Source organism: Episyrphus balteatus, chromosome 2 (genome assembly GCF_945859705.1).
Source record: "Episyrphus balteatus chromosome 2, idEpiBalt1.1, whole genome shotgun sequence".
Taxonomy (NCBI): domain Eukaryota; kingdom Metazoa; phylum Arthropoda; class Insecta; order Diptera; family Syrphidae; genus Episyrphus; species Episyrphus balteatus.
In genome coordinates this window covers 3,573,623-3,595,790 of record NC_079135.1, presented here as the reverse complement: position 1 = coordinate 3,595,790, position 22,168 = coordinate 3,573,623, and the positions used below count along the sequence as shown (strand labels likewise).

Genomic DNA, 22,168 nt, shown 5'->3' with positions numbered 1-22,168 from the left:
GATAGATAAAAAAAATCGATAAACTTCTTTACAACTTTGTGAATATCATATTTTGTACTCAAAATAAAAAAACAAATATAAAATTTCGCTATCATTTTCCATGCATCTAAGTCCTTAGTAATGTTTCAACACGAATTTCCTACTCATAAAAAACTGTCAACTAACATTTTACACTGATTAAGATCGCAAAATGAAATACAACAAAAAAAAAAAATAAAAAAATAAAACGAACTGGCAGTTCTATTAACAACAACTGTCATTGCTTTGGTAAAACAAACAAAAAAAACACAGAAAAAAAAAACAGTATCTAGTAGCAAATTAAACATTAATACCTTTGGACATTTTAAGCACACAACGGCCATCAAAAGTACATAGGTATGGAAACAAACCAAACCAAACCAAATACTGAATACCGAACCCATATCTATTCGTAATCCTCACGAACACGACTTTCAAATAATTGGAAAACTTTTAATTCGTTTTTGTGACGAACACAGAAATACAAACACAAAAAAAACGAAAAGTAAAATTTGAATGTTTTTTTGGTTTTATTCTGTGCTTTGGTGAAAGGTGTGTGTGCAAGCAAGCACACAGCAATGGCACCTATACTCTACTCTACACCCACATAATATCGGTTTTTAAACAAAAGACTTTGCTTTTGTCCTCTTACCAATTCGATGTAATGACATGAAATTCCAACTCTCTTCAAAGCCATTTTGCTTTTCAACTCTCTGAACTGTACTGAACTGTACGGAACCTCTACCTTTTCTATGAGTTTATCCTTTTATCTTTTATCTGGCTATGTCCTGTCCGATGACAAGGTAGAGGAAGTAATTTTTAAATAAAAAATGTAATTGTTCTTTATTTTTGTAGGTAGAAGAAAAAAAAAAAAACAAAGACAAGGAAATGAAGTGAACAAAAAAAAAACCGGAATAAAAATTAAAAAGTTTTAAAATTTGCTTAAAACACGCGATAATGAGGTTTTAACGTCATTTGCCTCGGAAGAACTCAGGGGCAGTTTTTTAACAATTTTTTTTTTTGTTTTTAAGTGAAACACAAAAGGCACAACTTACAAGTTATACTTACCTATAGCTTGACAGTTGGGTGGGAGTGTATTTGTAAGGCTTTTTTTAATAGTTTACTTTAATGTATGTAAATGAAAAGGATGGACATTAAAAGTTTATATTGAAAATTGATAAGTCTCTTCCTTATTGACCGCAAAAAGATTGAAGAAAAATAAAATAAAAAACAAAAACACAAACAAAATTTAGTTTAGTTGTACTTTATTTATATTTATATTTTTCCAATACCGAATGCATTTCGGAAGGCAATTGGCCTACCATCATCAGCGTAATACGCGTGAACAACTAAAAAGTTATAAGTTGATACAATTAAAACAAAAAAGAGCAATAACAAAATTTAAAAAAATAGAGAGTAACATTGAGATTATTACATGTAAATTACACAAACAAAATTATTTAGCAAGAGCAAATAAGTTAGAAGTTATTGGACTTTCTTCTATATTCATCAAATTCTCGGTGATGCTCATGTAAATTGATTCATATGCGTCTAATTTCGATGGAAGGGGTACACTCTTTATTAGCTTGTAGTTGTCGAGGAGAGGTGTCATGTTATGAGGTTCAGTGTGGGTCAAATCAATGTTACTCTCTATTTTTTTAAATTTTGTTATTGCTCTTTTTTGTTTTAATTGTATCAACTTATAACTTTTTAGTTGTTCACGCGTATTACGCTGATGATGGTAGGCCAATTGCCTTCCGAAATGCATTCGGTATTGGAAAAATATAAATATAAATAAAGTACAACTAAACTAAATTTTGTTTGTGTTTTTGTTTTTTATTTTATTTTTCTTCAATCTTTTTGCGGTCAATAAGGAAGAGACTTATCAATTTTCAATATAATCGAGACCACAAATTTTGTTCCTTTTAACAGATTAACTTGTTAATAAAAATTTCGTTTTGTTATTAAAAGTTTACTTTGTTCTTTTGGTTGAAACTATTTTATGAAGTTGTACTTTAAATATAGTTTAAATTATCAAGCTTTCAATCTTTCATTTGTCTTGTCTTCTGATTGGTTGAGATTATTTTCATAGGCTACAAATATCAAAGTGGTTATAGATTCTATTTAATTTAACTTTCTTCACCTTTCAATCATTGTATGGAAAAAAGTGTTCTGTTCATGGCACATGTTTTAGTTCTTGGCGCAAAGAATCAATTAAATTTTTCAATTTCAAATTGCAGGCTTTAAATTAAAATGTATTAAAAAAAGATCTATTAAATTCATTTGTAGATAATATTCAATTTAATTTAATTTAATTTTTTGTTAAATGAACTTTAAACTAAAAATCAACTGGAAATTCCCATAATATTTATTTTTAATAAATTACACCAAATCATAGATCAAATATAATTACAATTTAAGTCAATTAAATATTCCAAAACTAATTTAATTAAAATCTTAATTTATTGCATTAAGCTCTTTCTATGTAAAATGTATGCAATAAATTCCCTATATAGCATTTTGTGTGTAATATCGAATGTTTATGTAAATTATTATTATTTGCTGCAGATTAAAATCTTTATATACAAATAAAAAAAAAAAAAAAAATTGGCAGCCGGTCTAACATATACGACACACATTGTAATGTAATATTTTATTTCATTTAATGTTTTTTTTTTTTCAATATTCTGTCTATATTGTTTGGTTTTTGTTTTTACAAACAAACACACTCCTAAAAATATGCAATTTATGACAGAAAATAAAAAAAATATATTCTTTTGTTCAGAAAAAAAAAGAAAAAAACAAACAAATATGAACACAAAATTTATTGAAATAATATTTTATTAAAAAAAAAAAAAAGTTTATGAAACAAAAAAAAAAAAAAACCAACAAAAATATTTATTCAATGGAAAAACATAAACTTTATCCAAAACACAAACTTTTGTGGAATAATATTGATTTTTTTTTTTTGTGTTTTTGTTTTCAAGGAGCTTCGATCTCTCTCATATGAAACTAGGTTTTATGTAGATATTCTGTCTGTTCAACAACAACAAAATACAAACATTCGTGTCAATAAATTTAATTGATACTCAAAAGGCCCGAAGAGCCTTGTATGTATGTGTTGAACGAGTATATACACGCATGATAGGTCATTTATAATTTCAAAATATTTGCTTTAATTAGGATAGAGTCATTGCTAAGTGATGTCAACTTCCCGTATATATAATATATATACACAAAAGGCTCTCAGCTAATGACTCTCTATTGATAAATATTATCTTCGTTAAGAGTTTCATTAAGATGAGATTACAGTTGGGAATTTATTATTGAATTGAAATTCACGTCACTCATCAATGCCAATAAAGTGGTAATAACTTTTTGAATATGAATTTAATTTGAAAGTGAAAAAAAGTACCAATAATTAAGTGGATTCGTTTGAAATTTGATTCAAAAAGGTAGGATTAATATTTAAAATTAGGCTAAGGACATTTAGTAGAAATTTGCTGTATTTTTGTAATACTATTTATGGAACTCATCCCTTTTAATAGTTAAATTTTCCGAATTTTTCAACATCAATCCTTTTTTTTTTTTTTGTGTCATATACATGGCAAAATTAATCCAAAGTGTTCAATTGCAAATCAAAAACGGTTGAAATGTTTGATAATAAAATTATATCATGATCTCTGTTTTTGTATGACTTTTGAGAGATTATTGAAATGTTTATTATTTTTTATTTTTTTAGATTTTTAAATATTTAAAAAATCTAAAAGTATTTCCAACTAAAACCCTTAAATAAATTCCCTATAACTATCCCTCCCACTACGAATGTAAATATAAATTTTATCCAAACTCAATGAAAAAAATTTGTTCGACTACCATAAAATTTCCACTTCAACCAATTTGTGCATGAAGAATTTTTCAAAAACGAAAAAAAAAATCTATAAATTTATGAATTATACGAGTAGGTATACAGTCTAGGTAGGTACAAGTACTTAGATGAGGGAAAAGTGCATTCGAATCGTTTGGCAAAACCAATGAAAAATAGAAATGAACACAGAGATAGTTAATTTTGCATTTTAGCTTTTATTTTTCTATCCCCACCCACATCATCCAGAAGAGTATTTCTGGAAAAGCAGGGATGCAAATGGTTAATAGAGCGTAAAGCTATGTGTATTTATTAAAAATTTTGGAAACAATAATAACCAGGATATGAAATTGGTGGCTAACTCTTTATCCAAGTATAAATGATGAATATATGGTTTTAGGTATTCCTTTTTGAGAATTATCTACACACACTGGGTGGAAAGAAAAATGTAGGTTTTTTGTGAGTGAATTGCATTTTGGGTTATAATTAAATTAGGAAATACACATAATAGCTTGTGATTTGATAAATTGTAATTGTTTTTTTTATTTTTTTTTATCTCATTCATTCATAGAATTAAAGAGATTTTTTCACACTTTACAAATTTTACGAAACACTAATTCACTAAGAAATAGCTATTTTTGAAAATAAGGAACATTTTGAAAAGACTGAAATCCAATCAAAAGTAGGGTATTTTATTTTTGGTTTCGATGACTAATTGAACGTTTATACTTAAGTTCTTAGACGTTTTACTCATTTTGCTCGTTTTTGGGACCAATTACAGATTTAACTGTTTTTGTCGAAAAAACACCCTAACTACCCTAAATTGTTTTTATAAAAACTCTTTATTCTTGCTTGCTATCCCAAATTCAACGTTTTTTACAAAATTAAACCTTTTTAGCCATGGTATTCTTATAGACATTTTGGATTCTTATTTCCAATCTCAAAAGTAACATAATTGCTGAATTTCAATAGGGTACCACTATTATTACTCACTTTTTCCAATATACCTACCCATATTTTCTCTATACACCTAAAAAAAACACCCTTTCACATGAAAAAAATGAATAGACTTATTTTATTCGTAATTCCCTTGGAAAAGACAACATTTTTAATAAAATTCGTAAGGGTAGTTTTTATACCTACCATTGATTTTATCGGGCTTACCGAGGATTTTTCTTTATTTCCGAAAAAAACACCCTTTCACCTAAAATATTTGTATAGACTGCTTAGATTCTTCTATATTTTTGTTATAAATGAAACATTTGTTGCAATTCTCGTTGTTGTAACATTTTTTCCCAGTTTTTGTGGTACTAATTCCGAATTTTATCATTTCTTAGAACAAAACACCCTTTCACTCAAGAAAATTTTCTAGACTTTTAGATTCTCTGGTCTTTGAAGAAACTTTTTCACCTAGTTAAAAAAATTAATAAAATGTATATCAGCTGTTACCATACCTTTCTCACACATAACTCAACCTATCAAAAAAAACACCCTTTTACCAAAAATATTTTTATAAATTTTATGAATCCTAAACCTTCATCCCAAATTTCATTAATGTTTTTCACATGGGTTTCGATAATATTTACCTGTTGAAGCAAAAAAATAAGCTACCTTGTTTTTAATCGGCAATAACTTTCCTTAGAGCATTTAAAAACATGGTCATATTGTCATTCATCAAACAATTTTTTTTCACTATATTTTTTACCTTCACCCCCTCCCAAAAAAAACACCCTTCCATCCAATTTTTCTTATAGACTTTTTTGATCCGTGCTTCTTATCCCAAAAGCAATCTTTTTGCCAAGTTTCACGAGTGTAACATTTTTTTTTTTTTTTTAAATGCCCATTTTACCTGTTCTACGATTAAAATTAATATCCATAGAGGCCTCCATCCAAACATTGTACATTTTACAAAAAAAAAAAATGTTAGCAAATCTGATAGAGATCAAACTTACATGGAAAAACAATGGTAGACTGAAAAAAAAGGTTAATGCTAAATTCTACCAGCGTACCATCCTTCGTCAACGTAATTTTGTTAATTTTTAAATCTTTAATGTTAATGGTCACTGTGGCACATTTTCTTCGAATGAAAGTTTTGGGCTTGACAAAACAATTTTAGTTGTTTTTACCATTAACAATTTTTTAGAATAGTAAAAAGATTTCTAGAACTTAAGACTTTCTATGAGAATTTGGAGGCTCCTTGGAACAAATTCAACCAAGTTTTATTTCCAACTTTAGTCAGGAATTGTCAGCGACTTTCCTAAAAAGAATCTTGTCTTCTTTAAGTTAATTTTTCATTTTTGTTAGAAAGAAAAATAAATTTTTATCAACCACAAAAAAGTCTCAAAGTGAAACAAAAATTTTCTTACGGCAAAATTGTACAATGTGGGAAAAACTTTTTATTTGAACGAATTCTCATTTATTTCTTTCCAAATCCAACGACAGTTTATGAAAATCGGTTCAAAATTAGATGGAAATCGATTAAAAATCGTCAAAAATTTCAAAAAAAAAAATTCGTTGGCCCACAAAAAATAATTTTGTTTGAAAAATCCAAAAACATGTTTTTTTTTTAATTTTAAAACTATGGCTTTTTATTTTCGTTGAATTCGGTTTAGTCACTAAGAAGTCGGTAACTAATAAGAAAATCAAATTAAATTTCTTGCTAACATAGTTTGCTTTCTTTAGTTTTCCAAAATTTGCTTTCATTAGTTCCCTAAAAATCCTTAAAAAAGTAAATCAAGTCTTTTTTACAAAAATCTCTGCTTCGTTAAACTCTACATGATTTATAATGTTTCTCCTATTAAAGGCAATTCAAAACCCATTCCCATACATATATTCAATTCATTTTCAACACAAAACAACAATATCATCTCTATGCAAAGTTATTCCTTAAATAATAATAATTTCTTCAAAACTAATTTATCCTCTTCGTATAACGTTGATACCCATGAACCATTTTCAAAATTATTATGACCATAAAATATAGATTCGCTGGTATAATAAAAGAGCATTAATTTTATATAACACAGAGAAGTAGTATAGTAATCCACACAAATACACACACACACACAAATTTAAATCTAAGCTTTTCTCCAAAAAACACAAACTCACACACAGACAAGACAAGGAACATCCGCATATTATTTATATTAATAAAGTCCTTTACTCTCTATAGGATTTGAAATTAATTTTCCAACGAAAAATAAATAATGTTATACCAACTCTCTCTCTCTCTCTCAGTTTCAGAGTCCTTAATCTACATATTACAATGGTCAATGACCATCATTTTCTATCTATCTATCTATGACTAGTATCTATCTTTTACAGTCCATTATCTTCAATTTGCATTATAATATTTCTATCATTCTTAAGGGTTCTTGCATAATTCATTTAAATTAAAGCTTAAAGCAAACACAAAAGGACGAATAAGGACAATGTATTATATTGAAAATACACACACAAATAGTATAGATATGAGTCGACGAATTAAAATTCCTATCAGCAAATATCTATCTAATGACACAGAAAGCTAATAATATCTATCGGTAATGATAATGGAAACAAGAAAAAAAAAAAGAAAGGAATTTACACCATAATTACCGCACAAGGATTCTCCATTGTTCCACTTCTTCTTTTTTTTTTTTGTGTTTGATTTCATTTAAGTTTTTTATAACTTTTTTTTTTTGTTGCAGATGAACTCACGTGACGAACCAGAGAAGACCTTCAAAGTACCAATGCCTGACAATGCTTATTCGACAGTTTATCTACGTGAGGCGATGTCCTTTGAAGAATTCCTAGCCAATGCATGTGCCCGAAGGAATCTCAATCCAATGGAGCATTTCGTTCGAGTGAAAAAGCGACGTGACATGGAGGACCACAATTATTTTGTGCCACATCGTAATGATTTGATTGAAAATTATGTAAGTACCTATTCTACCCTTTTTGTACAAATGTTATTTAAAATTGGGTTAAGAGGAGGGGTAGTTTGGCCATTTGCGGTGGCCATAGTTAGATAGAACAATATCTTCTTCGGTCACATAAGTTCCGCCACTAACCACTGCTGGCTGTTATACCATTGTGCAATCAACCACCGTTGGGAAGGGGGCAAGCGGAAGAACCAAAGGTAAACTTTTGGAACTAACCTCACGTATGTGTGTGTTATTTGTGTGTGTGGAACTTAATAAATTCTCTGGTGGATGTGTTTTTTTTTTGTGGGTAGATTAAGTCGCCCTGTGGGAGCTATGTCGACAGTTTTTCCATCGGGTGGTTGCATGGACCCGTCTTTATCTCGGTCGGATGAACTCTGCACATTTATTTTACCTTGTTCGCCACATGACATATCCGTGAGACTGAGAGAGAGTTGATACTGGCAAATCGACAACGACAACGACGACGTGAGGGCGGATGATGCCCGCTATTCTTCTCAACTCTTTAGAAGGGGGATAATATTGTTTAGCCTGGCTCTGGCATTCAGTTGGGACGCTAACGGAGGCAATTGCATTATTGGTCTTCCGGGATGAAGTTGAGGAGGAGATGATGGAGAAACCACTCCAGCAGAGGTAAAATGCCAGGAAACAAAAAGACAAAGTTCGTGTTTCTATAGACGGAAAGTTTTGATTTGCTACCGGGGGCTTACTTTGCGTGGCTTGCATTAATTTAATTAAAGATTTTTATTAAATTTAAAGGATTCCTTACCAGGAATTTGTACAAGTATAGTGCAATGGTACACATCATCTCTCAAATTCACCTCTATACAGTGTAGAAGTATCTATAAGGCTATTAAGTTGACTGTCATTTGCATCAGGTAATTTCCGATTCTTGTGGCAAGGGCCTTAATCTTATCTATACATACTATGTGAAAGAGAGAGAGAAAGAGAGAGAGGAAATAGGTGTTTGGAGTGTGGAATAAAGTTGCTTGGAGGAGGCTAATCTCTCTCTCTTTCTCATTCTATCGCTATCACACTTCTATATAAGGCTGATCCTTAAATGATTTAATGTTGACGTTTTGGTTATACACGACTTGTGGTAATGACAGTGGATGTTTCTGTCTTTTAGAGGGAAATTGGTAATAAATTGCCTTAAGAGAGAAGGCGCTTTTGAGATATTGAATAATATTGACACTATGCCAGTTTCCTTATATATTCTCTCTCTCTCTCTCTCTATGCCACGTTCGATATTCAATTATATTATCCAAAGTCCCAGGTCAAGGCTGATTAAATGTAATTAGATTGAACATCAAATGTGTGTGGAAGTTAGTAAGCAAGAGATTGAAGTGACATATATTACATTGTCTTTGAAGGATTTGCATAGAATGTTCTTCATCGAAGTGACATGGGAAGTGATTTGACTTAAAAATAGTATAATTACATTTTCATTTTTATGAATAAAATAGCGAAAATGGCCTCTAATCTTCAGTATTTATCCTTATTGAAAAGAAATAAAGTTAGACGAATCCTTAGGAATTTTCTAAAAAAATAATTTCATTTTTTTACTAAAGCCTTTTCAAAACTGTAATATGTAAAATTCAATTTTTCGATGCTTCTGAATTTAATGATTAACTTTATGTCCTGCAAGAAAACTGACAATCATACTAACGTTTCTTTAAAGTCCAGGTCGTTTTCATTCTTTAAGTTGGTGTTCTACTACTATCAATTAAAATTTGGAACATATCAGACTTTTTAAATCAAAAAATTCAATTCTAATGTACTTAAGAATTTATTGATTCAAGAAAGGTACAAAAAAATAATATTTCTAAATCAAAGGCATTTAAATTTACATTTCTTATCAAGATAATAACATTCCCAAACTGTAGATGGGTTTTTTGTTACCTATACAAATTTTACCTCAGCGATAAAAGTACTTTGGCATTTCAGGGATCACCGAGAAATAAATTTGTAAAAATGCGGTAGATAAAACTTTGTTTCAGAAGGAAAGAGTACACCAACATGTTCCTTTGAGAAATAATTTTTTAAAAATTTTATATGTTGCAATCAAAGATGAATTAATTTCAGTGTTTAGTAATGCCTTTTTGAGCACTTAACATTTTGATATACGCTTGAAAAATGTAAAATGCACTACCTTACTTTACCAACATTGAAAAACAACGTTTGTCAAAATACTTTTCCACTCAGAAATTCGCACTGCTAACACAAAAATGGCAACATCTTGGGTAAAGTCGGGGGATATGGCACCCATTTTCGTTTTTCGTTATTACTTGAGAAATAAAGAAGATTTATCTATTTCAAACAAAAGCAGATTTATTTTAAAACTATTTCTTAAATACAAAATAGGTACATAAGTGTAATTCAAAAATAATTTCTTGTTATTTTTTGCAAAAATAAAAAACATTAAAAAAAACATGAGTGAAAAAATGGAGGGTGATATGGCACCTAATCGAGGGTGATATGGCACCCTATTTCTTCTTGATATTTTTTTGTGACACTTGTTGCATATGCTGTTGAAAGACGTACACGAATCATGAGACCAAAATTGACATTATGATTACTGCCTTATTCGCACTTTTCAGCCAATCTGAAAGCTATGTAGTGAAGTGTGAAGGGAATCGCAAAATGCTTAGGTCCAGCTTTTTTTGAGCAGCAGCAGCTCCAACGGCTGCTGTGATCTGGGTTTGAGTGCATTTGGCATGGTTTGCTGAAGTTTTTTTTAAATACAATTGTCAGTTGAAAATTTAGTAGGTTCAAAAGTAGATGCGGGGGAAATGGCACCGGTGCCATATATCCCGAGGTTTTTGGGTGCCATATCCTCCATTTTACTACAATTCTGTTTTCTTCAAAGACACGAATAATCACGTTTGCTTAGTTATTGCAATGAGCAAACACAAAAATACAACCGTTACCGTTTTTTTTGTGTTAAAATGAACCCTCGGCGTCAAATACTTTTGGAACCACACACAGAGAAAAATAGACCACATAAAATAGAACAAAAACAATAAGATTTCTCTATGGTTTTCATCCAAGAAGGAAACCTTATTAAAACAATCGGGTTTTCCTTATTGTTTTAAAATCTGCAAAAAAATAAAAAAAAAAACGATGACCAGGCTGGGAATCGAAATGGAGACTTCAAATCATTAGTCGCCCACCTTACCACCTGAACCAACCTGCCATGAAAATATTGATCGCGATTTTTGTTCTAGTGCTAAGTTGCAAAAAAAATCAACTTTTCAGTCAAATTTTAATAAGATTTTCTCTATAAAAATAATAAGAAATCTCCTTAAAAAAACCTTATTAATCGTTGATTTTAATAAGATTTTCTTATGAAATGTATGGACTGTAAAACAATATGGCAATCTGTTAGTTTTTAGCGGGTCATATTTTTCTCTGTGCACGTACAACAATCTTACACAAAAAAACTTTTCGCTCAAATTGAACCCACTTTTTTGTTTGTCCATTTTTTAAATTTAAGTGGCAATGGTTACTGCGGATCCGAATGCATCCACTGAAAGCTTACGTCAGACTGAGATCTATTTTGCTCTTTTTGCTTTGAAAAGAAGTCATTAAGTTAAAGATATTGAAAGGGTGCCATATCACCCGACTTTACCCTAAGCATAATACCTCCCATATGACTGACTTTGACGTTAAAGATTATTCTCATCAGATCGAGTAATGCTCATTTTTTTTAAATTTTTATTCCGACTATTGTATTTTAAAATTCTCTAAATTATGTATTTTCAAACTATCCTTTTCCAAATTCGGTACAAACTACTGATTTTAAAAACTCTGAACACTAAAATTATTTTTCTGATTCCATAAAAAAAATTTGAAATGCAGAATGAATACAGAATTTTGAGTTTTGGCACAAGCAGAATTATAGACAAAAAAATGGGTATTGCATTTTTGTTTTGAAATGCTTCAAATTTCTTTCAATTTCAGCTTTGAAACGATTTTGGTCCAAATTCTTTAAAAAAAAAATGTGGTTTAAATTTCAAACTCCATAAATAACTCGCTATCACTCGCTTCAGGTCATGGGAAGCTGAATGGGAACTAAATCCTAAGATAGTAACGTGTTTAATAAATGGCTGTTGCAATCACGGTTGCCACAATGGACATGTATGATCAAAATTGGTCATTTTTTATTCACTTGGTCCCTCGGTCACTTTTTATTCCATTTGGTCATTTTTTTCTGAAGAAATGAACTCGCCATATCCTTATTTTCCAGTGAAAATTTTTCCACCCGAAATGTTTTTGTTCGACTAGTTTCTTGTGTGCCAGCAAAATTTAAGTGAGAAATGAACTCTTGACTATCTTGCGTATACCGCAAAAAAAATTCAATATACGGGGAATTTTCCAAACGTGAACAACTTTTCGCCCAGAACCCAGAATAAAGGAAAAGTAAAATTTAATTTTTCCGGGTGAAATCTTGATCACAATATGGCCTTTTTTATAACTATGCACTTTCAATTTTCATGTCCTCATGTTAAAGGATGCCATGTGTTGGATATAAAAATAAATATATCAAAAATATTACTTCTTCGTCCAGAAGAACAGAGAATTTTGTTTGAAGATATTAAAGATGTTTTTATAGGAAACAAAGCTGAGAAACTTCTTATTTAAAACAGTCAATTTTATCTAATCATTTTAAGAAATAGGAATGATTTCCATGGCAGAAGTTTATGTTTTAATAGAAAGTTTTCCCAGTTTTTTTTTTTTTTTTGCAACAAAAAAAGCATTAAATCATGAAAAAGCATAAAATCATCACGGACTGAAAACTTCAAAAATTATTTTGGTCATTTTTAGTTGTGTTTGGTCATTTTTATTCACAACCTTGGTCACAATTTTTATTTTGAAGTGGCAACCGTGGCTGCAATGAGCGATGGATACAATTCAGCATCCGTACATTTTCAAACTATTCCAGCAATAATTGATATGTCAATAAGGCCTTAAGTGCGCGACATTCACAGGATCTGGTATCCTTGGGAGCAAAAGGCTTGCCCACTAGGTCCTCTCATAGCAAGTCAAAACCGAGTAATTTCTACCTACCATGTGCAAGATTAAGATAAATAAAATTGTTCCAGTAGAACCTTCATAATGACTTTTCTCATGATTCGCTCCACGTGATGAGTTGTCCTATGATGATGTATGTCCTTTTATATGTTGGTTTAACGGATAATTTGAAGTATTCGAGTATATTTTCAAAAATTCAGTAAAAACAAAGCTCTAGAGCATAACAGGATATTTTACAGATTAGGTTCTATGGAAAAACTCTTGCTTTGCGAAATGTGTTCAATCAATTTTAAAGTTCAGAAATCAGATGTTGGTCTTCAAAGGTATTTTAAAAACATTAAAATCAATCGAAAAATTTCTATCACAAATCGTATAACATTTTTTATTAAAATTAGGGTTCTTGGAAAAATAGAAAGAACTTATTGAGAAACAAGGAACAGAGCTTTAAAGAGAGAATCAGAAATCCAAAGTAAAACTAGCAATGGGTTACCCTGCTTAAACTACAAAGCTAGGAACGGTTTCTGGAGAAAGTCTCTAACACTAAGGTATATGAATGGAACTACATATCCCAAAAATAATATAACTCTACCATCGCTTTCTTTACAAATGGTACCCTAGTCACATCTTATAAAGTGTCTAATTTTTCAAGAAGTTTAAAAAGTACATACAAAATAGCCAATCTTAAAACTACATAAATTCAAAAAATATAACAACGTATATATTGAAATATGTGATTTCCTTGAATATATTTCAAAGCATTATTCAATACATATCCAAAACTAGTTTTTTTTTCCGAGTCCATAAATCACTTTAACACAAAATTTAACAAATTTACTACTGCATGTGAAAATTGATGTCCAAAAAAATAAACTAAATACTCACAATTTATAGTCAGACCACAACTCGTAACCACAACAATAAAACAAAAAAAAATCTACTCCATACTTCAAATCACACATAACTGCCAGTTTATATATACCTCAATTAATTCTCTTTAATCATAAATCCTTTTTCCATATCTTATATAAACTCCAACCAATTATAAACCCATCATTTATTTGAGAGATCAGCCATTAAATTTTCCCCGAGGGAGACGACACAGACACTCTCACTTCGACTGTGCGACATTGTTGTTTTTGGTTATTCCCCACTTTTTGGTGTCAAATTCATTGCTCTCTAGACAGATTAAATAAAATACGACATAAATATATGCACACTTACTTATTTATAGCCCGAAGGACGACAAATGACGGCAGAGAGTACCCAAATATTTTTCTTCATTTAAAAAAAAAAAAAAATAATCAAAGCCATCTGGCAAGGACGAAAAATAAAATAAAGAAGAAGAAAAAAAAAAAAAACTCCATCTCCACGAAAAAATTATGATCATTGAATAGCTGTTCACGACAATGCATAATAATGGCGTCTTATCTGATTTATCGCCCAAGCACCAAAGCTTTTGTAATAAAAATAGAAATTTATTAGAATATAACATCCCAACCAAAATGGAGAGAGTTTTGATATCCCTCCTCTACTCCGAGTTTATTTGTTTTATTTTTAAGGACTTTTTGGAACAAACTAAAACAGTGCCATATAGTCAAATGGATATAAATATATGGACAAGGAGACTCTATATGAAAGTAAAGAAGCCAGGAAGAGGAAACCCACCTGGAAATATCATAAAATCAAAAACACAACATCGAGCATAACTTTTTCAATAAACATCCGGTGGTGTGTGACACATTCCACAATTGAAGATATATTGCCTCAAGGATACGCCTCACTGACTGGTGCTGGTGCTGGCTGTTTCTGTTTTATACTATGCAACTTGCTCTCAATTTTTTTGTTTATTTTTTTTAAAGATTTGTTTTTTGTGTTGTTTTTTTTTTCGAAAAGGAGCGATGATTTCGTAAGTAAGCAATAATAGCACACGCATACTCATACAAGCAGCAAAAGAAACACCGGAAATGAAAGAGCGACGGCTCATGTCGATGTTTAAGACAGGCACATAATCAATGCACGCGATTGGCTGAACAACAAAGTGAAACAAACAACAACAACAAAAAATAGCAAAAAAAAAGGATATAAATGCTAGAAAAGAGGATCATAAAAAATAGAACAAAAAAATAAAGTGAAAGAAAGTCGTGAGTTCCACCAACCTGAGAGAGAGTGGAGTGCAACAAAAAAAAATAATGTTTATTGCAAACGATTACGCGGTAGCAGGAGCAAAGAAGCAGAAATCTCATGAAGGTGGTCGTAGAGTCGTATACTGTTTTTATCAGGAGTTTTTTTTTTTTTTTTTTTGCAGAGAGCAGGAAGATGAGCTACTAGCACGAATGAACAAACGAGAACGTTAGACAGAGCGGAGGTTCAAAAAGTTGCACGGTGGATGAAAAATAGAAAACAGGAATTGTGGTGTCATGAAAAGCAATCTCGAACAATTCTACAAAGGCACGATTGGGAATCAGTGCTTGCTACTAGCTAGCAACACGACAGCCAGCAGTGTTAGACGTACATAGATGCCGGATACCGGCGATAGGGATCGTAATTCATTGAAAAAGATTTTTTTGTTTTTTTTTTTTTTGTTTGTCTCACAACACAATGAAAGGCGAATGAAAGATGAGAATTCAGGAAACTTCATGAGAAAATGCAACGAAAAAATACAAAAAAAATAAAAGATCGATTGAATCTTAAATAATAGAGTAAGAGGACTTTTTTTTTTCAAAAAGCATTATTTAAATTAGCTTATAAACTGGATTTGTTTTTTGTTTGTTTGTTTTGACAAGGTGCAAAAGTTATCCTCATTAAAAAGTGGATATTTTTCAAACGTAGAAGAAAGTTCTAAGAGAGCGATTTTTCAGACTAAAGGATAGACTTTCACACGGAAAACAATAACTATTAATATCAAAAACTGTTACAAATATCTTGTTTTGACATTAACTTTAAAAGTTTATTCGTTTAAAGTTTTTCGTTCACTATGGTGTATACGTACTTTTTTCTTCCAAATTATAATGTACTTGCTCTATAGGGCAAGTATTGGTTTCGTGTAGAAAAAAGAATCGAGGTTTTAATCAAAACCAACATTACGATGATGGAGAAGATCAAAAAAGTGTTTTTCGTCATGCCGTCCGTCGGTCTGTGCGTCTGTGCGTCCATCTGTACATCGAGCTAGGGCCTAAACGGATGGATGGATTTGCTTGAAACTTGGTACAGATGATTTTTACGTAATTCCCTAGACCTATTTTTTTTATTTTTTTAATATCTCCATTTTAACGCATATCTCCCATATAACGTTTTCGAGGTATTGCAAATTTCTCGAAAACGGCTCTAACGATTTTGATTAAATTTGGTATACGTAATAGACTTATTGATTCTAACAAAACTGCGTTTTTAGTTTTTCGCAAAAAATGACGAGAACGGATATATGGCGTTACCGTTTTTCAAAAATTGATATATTTTTTAAGTTCATATATTTTATCAAAGCATAAGTCAATTTTTTTAAAAAATTTACAGACATCATTTTGAAGTATATTTTAGTGTAAAAAAAAAAATATTTTTAAAAACATTTTTGAAAAAAAAAATTTAATTTAATTTTTAAACTTTCGATTTTTTTTTTTATTTTTTTTTCTCGACACTAAACAAAATCTTAAATTTCCAATAGATATTTAAGATAAAGATACTGTGAACTACAAGAGCAAGTACGTGCGACACAGTCGTGCATTTTATTTTGTTTTTAATGTTATTATTTCTTGAAAAAATCGATCGTGTGGTTTAACTTGCTTATTAAAGGTGAATAGCATTATAAGGCTACAAACTGTTATGGATTTGGGACTTAATCAACCACCTTCTCCAGCCAACTCTATTCTTAGCTAACTACTTAAATTTCCGCTTGCCAAGTTGATTTAGGTCGACGGAGATGTGCTGGGTATTGATTTGATTCTCTTGTTATTTTCCAAGATCTTCTGCCGTAATGTGAATAATTGGGCAATGGTCTACGCTCCTCACCAAAAGTCACAATGATAAAGTTTTTTGCCGATTTTTTTTTTTGTAAGCATATAATTTATTGCATAGATTTTATTGCATGGATTGACATGGTAACCGAATCAAAAAATTTCGTAACGAAAAGCCTCACGCCACCCACTTGGGTGGTTCGCTGTATGTTTATGGTACGACTGTACAGACTACAGAGCGAGCGATTCATGCAAGTTTTAATTTTGACATGGTTGTCTTTGTTTGTAGGTGTCGTACAGATATGGTTGATGCATATTTTAAAAGTTTAAATGATAAGCTTTCCAATTATATACAATTTATTATAGGTTGTTATATAAAAATATTGACAATATGATGTGTAAAGAAACAAAAGTAAAAATTTTTCGCTTTTTTTCATGAAAACTGTGTGATTTCAAGAAATCATTTTTATACTTTTCACAATAAATTAAGGCTTAGTTTATGGTTTAATTTTTTAAAAGAAATATAAGGCTTATTGAAGGTAATATTCGTTTGTATACTTTAGCATATACAAAATTGACATAATGAGGAATGTTGATTTTAAGTTTATTTAAATTAATTAATTTAGTTCACTTTTTAATAATCGCTCAGTTAACAATGTACATATTTATATCTGCATAAATTTCAATAGGTGTACAAGTAACCAAAATAAAAACTTTCAAAACAAAACAAAAACATCAGAAAAAATAAAACTTTTTCAACAGATTTATCAACTTGTTAGAGACGTGCAATTTTTCATTTTGCTCTCCTTTACATACCGATTAAATCTTTAATTTTTTTTTACAAAATTCCTTATCATTCTTCGTCTCAATATTTTTAATAGCAAAACAACTTTGCAAAACATTTTTAAAACAAAAATAAACAAACTTTGCGTCGGTTTTTTATTCACCTTCAAGTTTGTTACTTTTTTCAAAAGTACACAAAATTAAGGAGCGCAAGAAAAAAAATATACCGTCTCAATTTAGCATTAACTTCCTGAACAGGTTTATATCTTTGCCCTGCACTTAAAAAATTATATGAGCTCCCAACAACCAACCAACACAGGCAAAAACCAACCAAAAACAAAAAAAATGAAGATGAAATTCGATAAGATTTCCTTATAAACTGAAGTAACAAATAAATTTAACTTCTCAACAAGCTTCTTAAAACCCTTACATCAAGACACTTCTGCTAAAAAGGGGGTAAAAAAGTACGGGAAAAAAAAAAGTTGTTAAAAAACTTTGTTTCCCACTGTCCATGTCCACCATCAACATAAACTTTTCCGGTATGCGATCTCACTTCTTAAATTTCCCTCCCAGAAAAAAAACTTTAGAAAATTAAAATTGTTTCACCGCCATCACCATCGCTATCCAAAAACTCCTCCACTACACCAAGTGAAAAGGAGCTCGACAAAATCCTTCTTCTAAACAGTCTCTACCATCAGTTTAGCGCCTCTAACACCCATTTCCGCAATATGGTGTGAAAATACATGTTCCGTTGTGATATAAAACACTTTCCCGAAAAAAAAAAATAAAAAACCACCCTTCATCTTCTTATATTCTCCTACTTGATGCCAACCAAAGTAAATGAGGAACAAAAAAAAAATAAAGTGAAGAAGAAACATAACTGAAAATGATGGTATCCTTAGCTATCAACTTACATCTGAGAGAGAGAGAGTTTTTCCAAGCTTAATTCTGCGGCCAAGTTAAAAGTTTTTCATTTTGCAAATGATAGTCAGTGTGTTCTTAGAAAAAAAAAAAAAAAACTTTTCCACTTCAACCTCTTCCAGTGGGACTGAAGAGGCAACCCCTAGCGCAGTTGTCAGTGGGGAATTCTCTAAATGAGTGATGCATCACCCAGTGAATTGGAGCGTGAACTTTATGAGCGTTAGAGTTTGGAGAGGCAAGCAAACCCCAAGCCATACTTTTTTCGCACCACAATCAACCAACGGCTTGGATCTCTGCACCAACTATCCAATGTTTCTAGACTTGTAAAGTGACCGAAAATGGATCCCTAGGATCAGTCGAAGAGTGGAAAAAATAAAATAAAAACTTTGGGAACAACTAATGAAAGAAGACAACAGGAGCACAGTTTATGGTGTTTTTTTTTTTTTTAACTCCCTTCGTACTCTTTGTGATTTTTTTTTCACTTCCGTCACATTACATCATGTAAAAAAAATGGCAATGTAATTTCGAGATTGAAAGCACAGACATAGACACTTATAGGTTAAGAGGCTTCCAAGGACTCTGTTAGTTCAAAAATAAAATTACAAAAAAAAAAAAAAAAAAAACAGAAAAAAACATAGGACTCGTGGTTTCAATAAATGAATCCCTTATGGTTTTCACACAATTCTTTGCTCTAATTTTTTGTTTTTGTTTTCAACTCGTATCTTTTGCTTTAGTAAAATTGAAAAATAAAAATAAATAAAATACGCCCAAAGCTTAGTAGGCTTCAATTCCATTACATCTGCCTTTGGATATATTTATTTATTATTTTTTTTTTTTTTATTTTTTTTATTGGATTGGAAGTGAATAAAAACAAATTCGATGGATTTTAAAATTGAAGCTTTGCAAATATTAATATACACTTTGTAGAGACTTTTACAACTAAAAGAAAACAAAAATCATATAAAAAATTGTAAACTTGCAAAGTGTATTGAAACAAAGGTTTTATTTTTTAGCTTTTTATTCAAAGGGTTTTGCGTCAGTAAATTGAAATGAAGAAAAATGTGTTTCATTTCAATTTGAACAAAAGTTAATGTATTTTATTTCTAAAAGAAGAAAATTGGGTTAGAATTGACGAAGCGAGAATTTTTGCAATGGCTTAAATGGTTATCTGTAAAGTCAGTTTACGGACGATAAGTTTACGTGATAACGTAATAAGAAAACAGGTTGTGTGCTTTTGTTAAAAAAAAGGAATGATCTAAAAATTATTTATTTGTCAACTTTCTTGTTAAAAATGTATAAGATAATAATTCTTATAGTAATTATATCTCATATTTATATCTCTATGTTTTGTAGAAAAACGGAATAACTTTTTGAATCTAATCATAATTTGCAAGAAAAAGCTAACACAAATACCTTTTCTCTTCTCATTATATCAATTTTTTTTATGAAAAGCATACAAAAAAATTACAACATTTTTTCTTCTGAGGAATAAAGACATAAATAAATTTTTACAATGCGTAAAAGGTATAAAAATAATTCATTGAAAACTATCATTTTTCATGAAAAAAGTGAAAAAAATCAAACTTTTTTTTTCTAATACCATTAAATTCATTTTTTAAAAACCTATAATACATTTTAAACCATCTGAAAGCCTGTTGTTTCAGCTTAACCCTTTCGAACCCAAGCTATGAAAATCAATACTAAAAAATGTTTTTTCAGTATCATCGTGTCAAAAATATCACAACTAAGAAATATGAATAGCAAAAAGTTATTTTCCAAAATAATAAATAGCAAAAATAATGTACTACTCTTATGTTAAATGTAATTAACATACACTGCCTATGACCACCAAAAAACGTCGGACAACTGGGAAAATAACTTTTTATAGAACAATAATGTATGCTACTTCTTCTAAGCCAAAAAGCAAAACACTTTCTGAATTAACCTTTTTTTATATCTTTTTTCAAAATCATGACCATATATAAAAAAAATAATTTTTGCAAAAAAAAAAGAAAAAAATATGAATTTCAGTCCCTTTTTCGATAAACAAAAATTAAAGATATGATATTTGACTAACTTTTTGTAATAATCTAGTAACTAGGCATTATTATCTTTCAATTAAGCCATCGAAACCAAAAAAATTATTTAATGGAATATTTTTTACGAATTTTTAAAAATATGTTACATGAGAGTAACGCTGGGTCCGAAAGGGTTAAAACAGTTATATAAACCATGACATTTACAAAAAGAGTTAGAATTTCCTGAGCCCAATCAACTTTCATCAAAAAAAGCAAAAAAAAAAAACAATCTTTTGTAATTTCTAACACAATTAAATCCATTTTTTACATCACAACCTATAGTAAATTTTATATCATCCAAAAGTTCATTATTTCAACTTTTATATGACGCTTCAATCATATTTCTACGATGCCTACAAAAAAAAAGTTAGAATTTTTTAAAGCCAACCATGTCGAAACTTCAAACTGAGAATCGTACTGAATCCTACACTTATATCTGGTCATGAGCAACAGATCTCCACAGGTGTTTTGAGGTATTTCTGAAATTTACATTGTGTAGCTTTTAGTAAATGTACCGTTATGTGTGGATTTGTATGTGCTCTAGATCAAAAGAAAGAACGTGTTGAAAATAGAACTTTATTTACCCGTTATCTCAAAATTTTTAATAAGAAAATTGATTGTCTGTCTTTTATCTATCTACAGTTTAAATTCCATTCATTGAAGAAAAAGAGATAAAAATTAAAAAACGGTCAGAAACCTTGGGACGAAAAAATCTTGTTTTTCCCGTTATTCGGTCGAAAATCATTTGAAAACACCAAATTTATGTCCTTTAAGTTTAAGATTTTTTAAAAGCTTATACAAATTGTTAAAATTAAAAAAAACCGTTTAAAAATACCCCTAAAAAAAGTAGGTGTTTTTCAAACATTCATATTTCGAAACGCAGACTTTAAAAAAAACTTCGTATCAGACCCCTAATACCTATAATCACCAAAGGTCTTCCACATGTTTAAGTTTTAAAAAACTATTTATAACTTGGTTGTGAAATTTTTCGAAAAATTTTTCAATAAATTTGTCAATCGATTATAAAAAATTAAACTTTCTACAAAGTCACGTTTAGAAAATAGCCACTTTTTCGAAATTTTGTCTTACCCCTATTTACCCTATTTAATGATTGAATTTTTCAAAATCCTTCATTAGGTTTTTGTATTTCCAATAGTTTAATTTTTTAATTTTTAATTGACATTTATGCCGCACTGGTAAAAATTTCAGGTGTAACGGGAGAAAATGGCAACACTTTTTCGTGCATGCTGCCATGGTTCATCGATTTATGAGATGTTATCAAATCAAAAAATTTGCTACCCACTTTGTAGTTGTATTGAAATTTGTACACTATTTCGAAAACAATGCGAAAAGTCCTTTTTGAAAAAGACAATTTCCAAAAAACGGCTAAGATTCTTCCACCAACAACCTCTGCAAATAAAGCTTCTGGCACAATCTAATAAACAGAAGCAAACAAATTTTCTCTTAACCTCAAATACTTAACCCTTAGTACGCATCACCCACAATTATTATACTTTAAATAACATTCACATTAAAAACAAAAACAATGCAATTCAAAACACAAAAGAAGAATTCTCCAACAGGACATCACCGAAATCA

The 22,168-nt window shown here is 30.1% G+C and overlaps 1 protein-coding gene across 1 annotated transcript in view; it reads left to right on the top strand.

Annotated features, from left to right (window-relative positions):
- Positions 1–22,168, top strand: part of LOC129908972 (protein still life, isoform SIF type 1) — a 419,398-nt gene that overhangs the window by 310,849 nt on the left and 86,381 nt on the right. Inside the window, exon 18 of the mRNA XM_055985825.1 lies at positions 7,573–7,800. Within this exon, the coding sequence (XP_055841800.1) occupies positions 7,573–7,800 (228 nt within the window). The remainder of the gene's footprint in view (positions 1–7,572; positions 7,801–22,168) is intronic.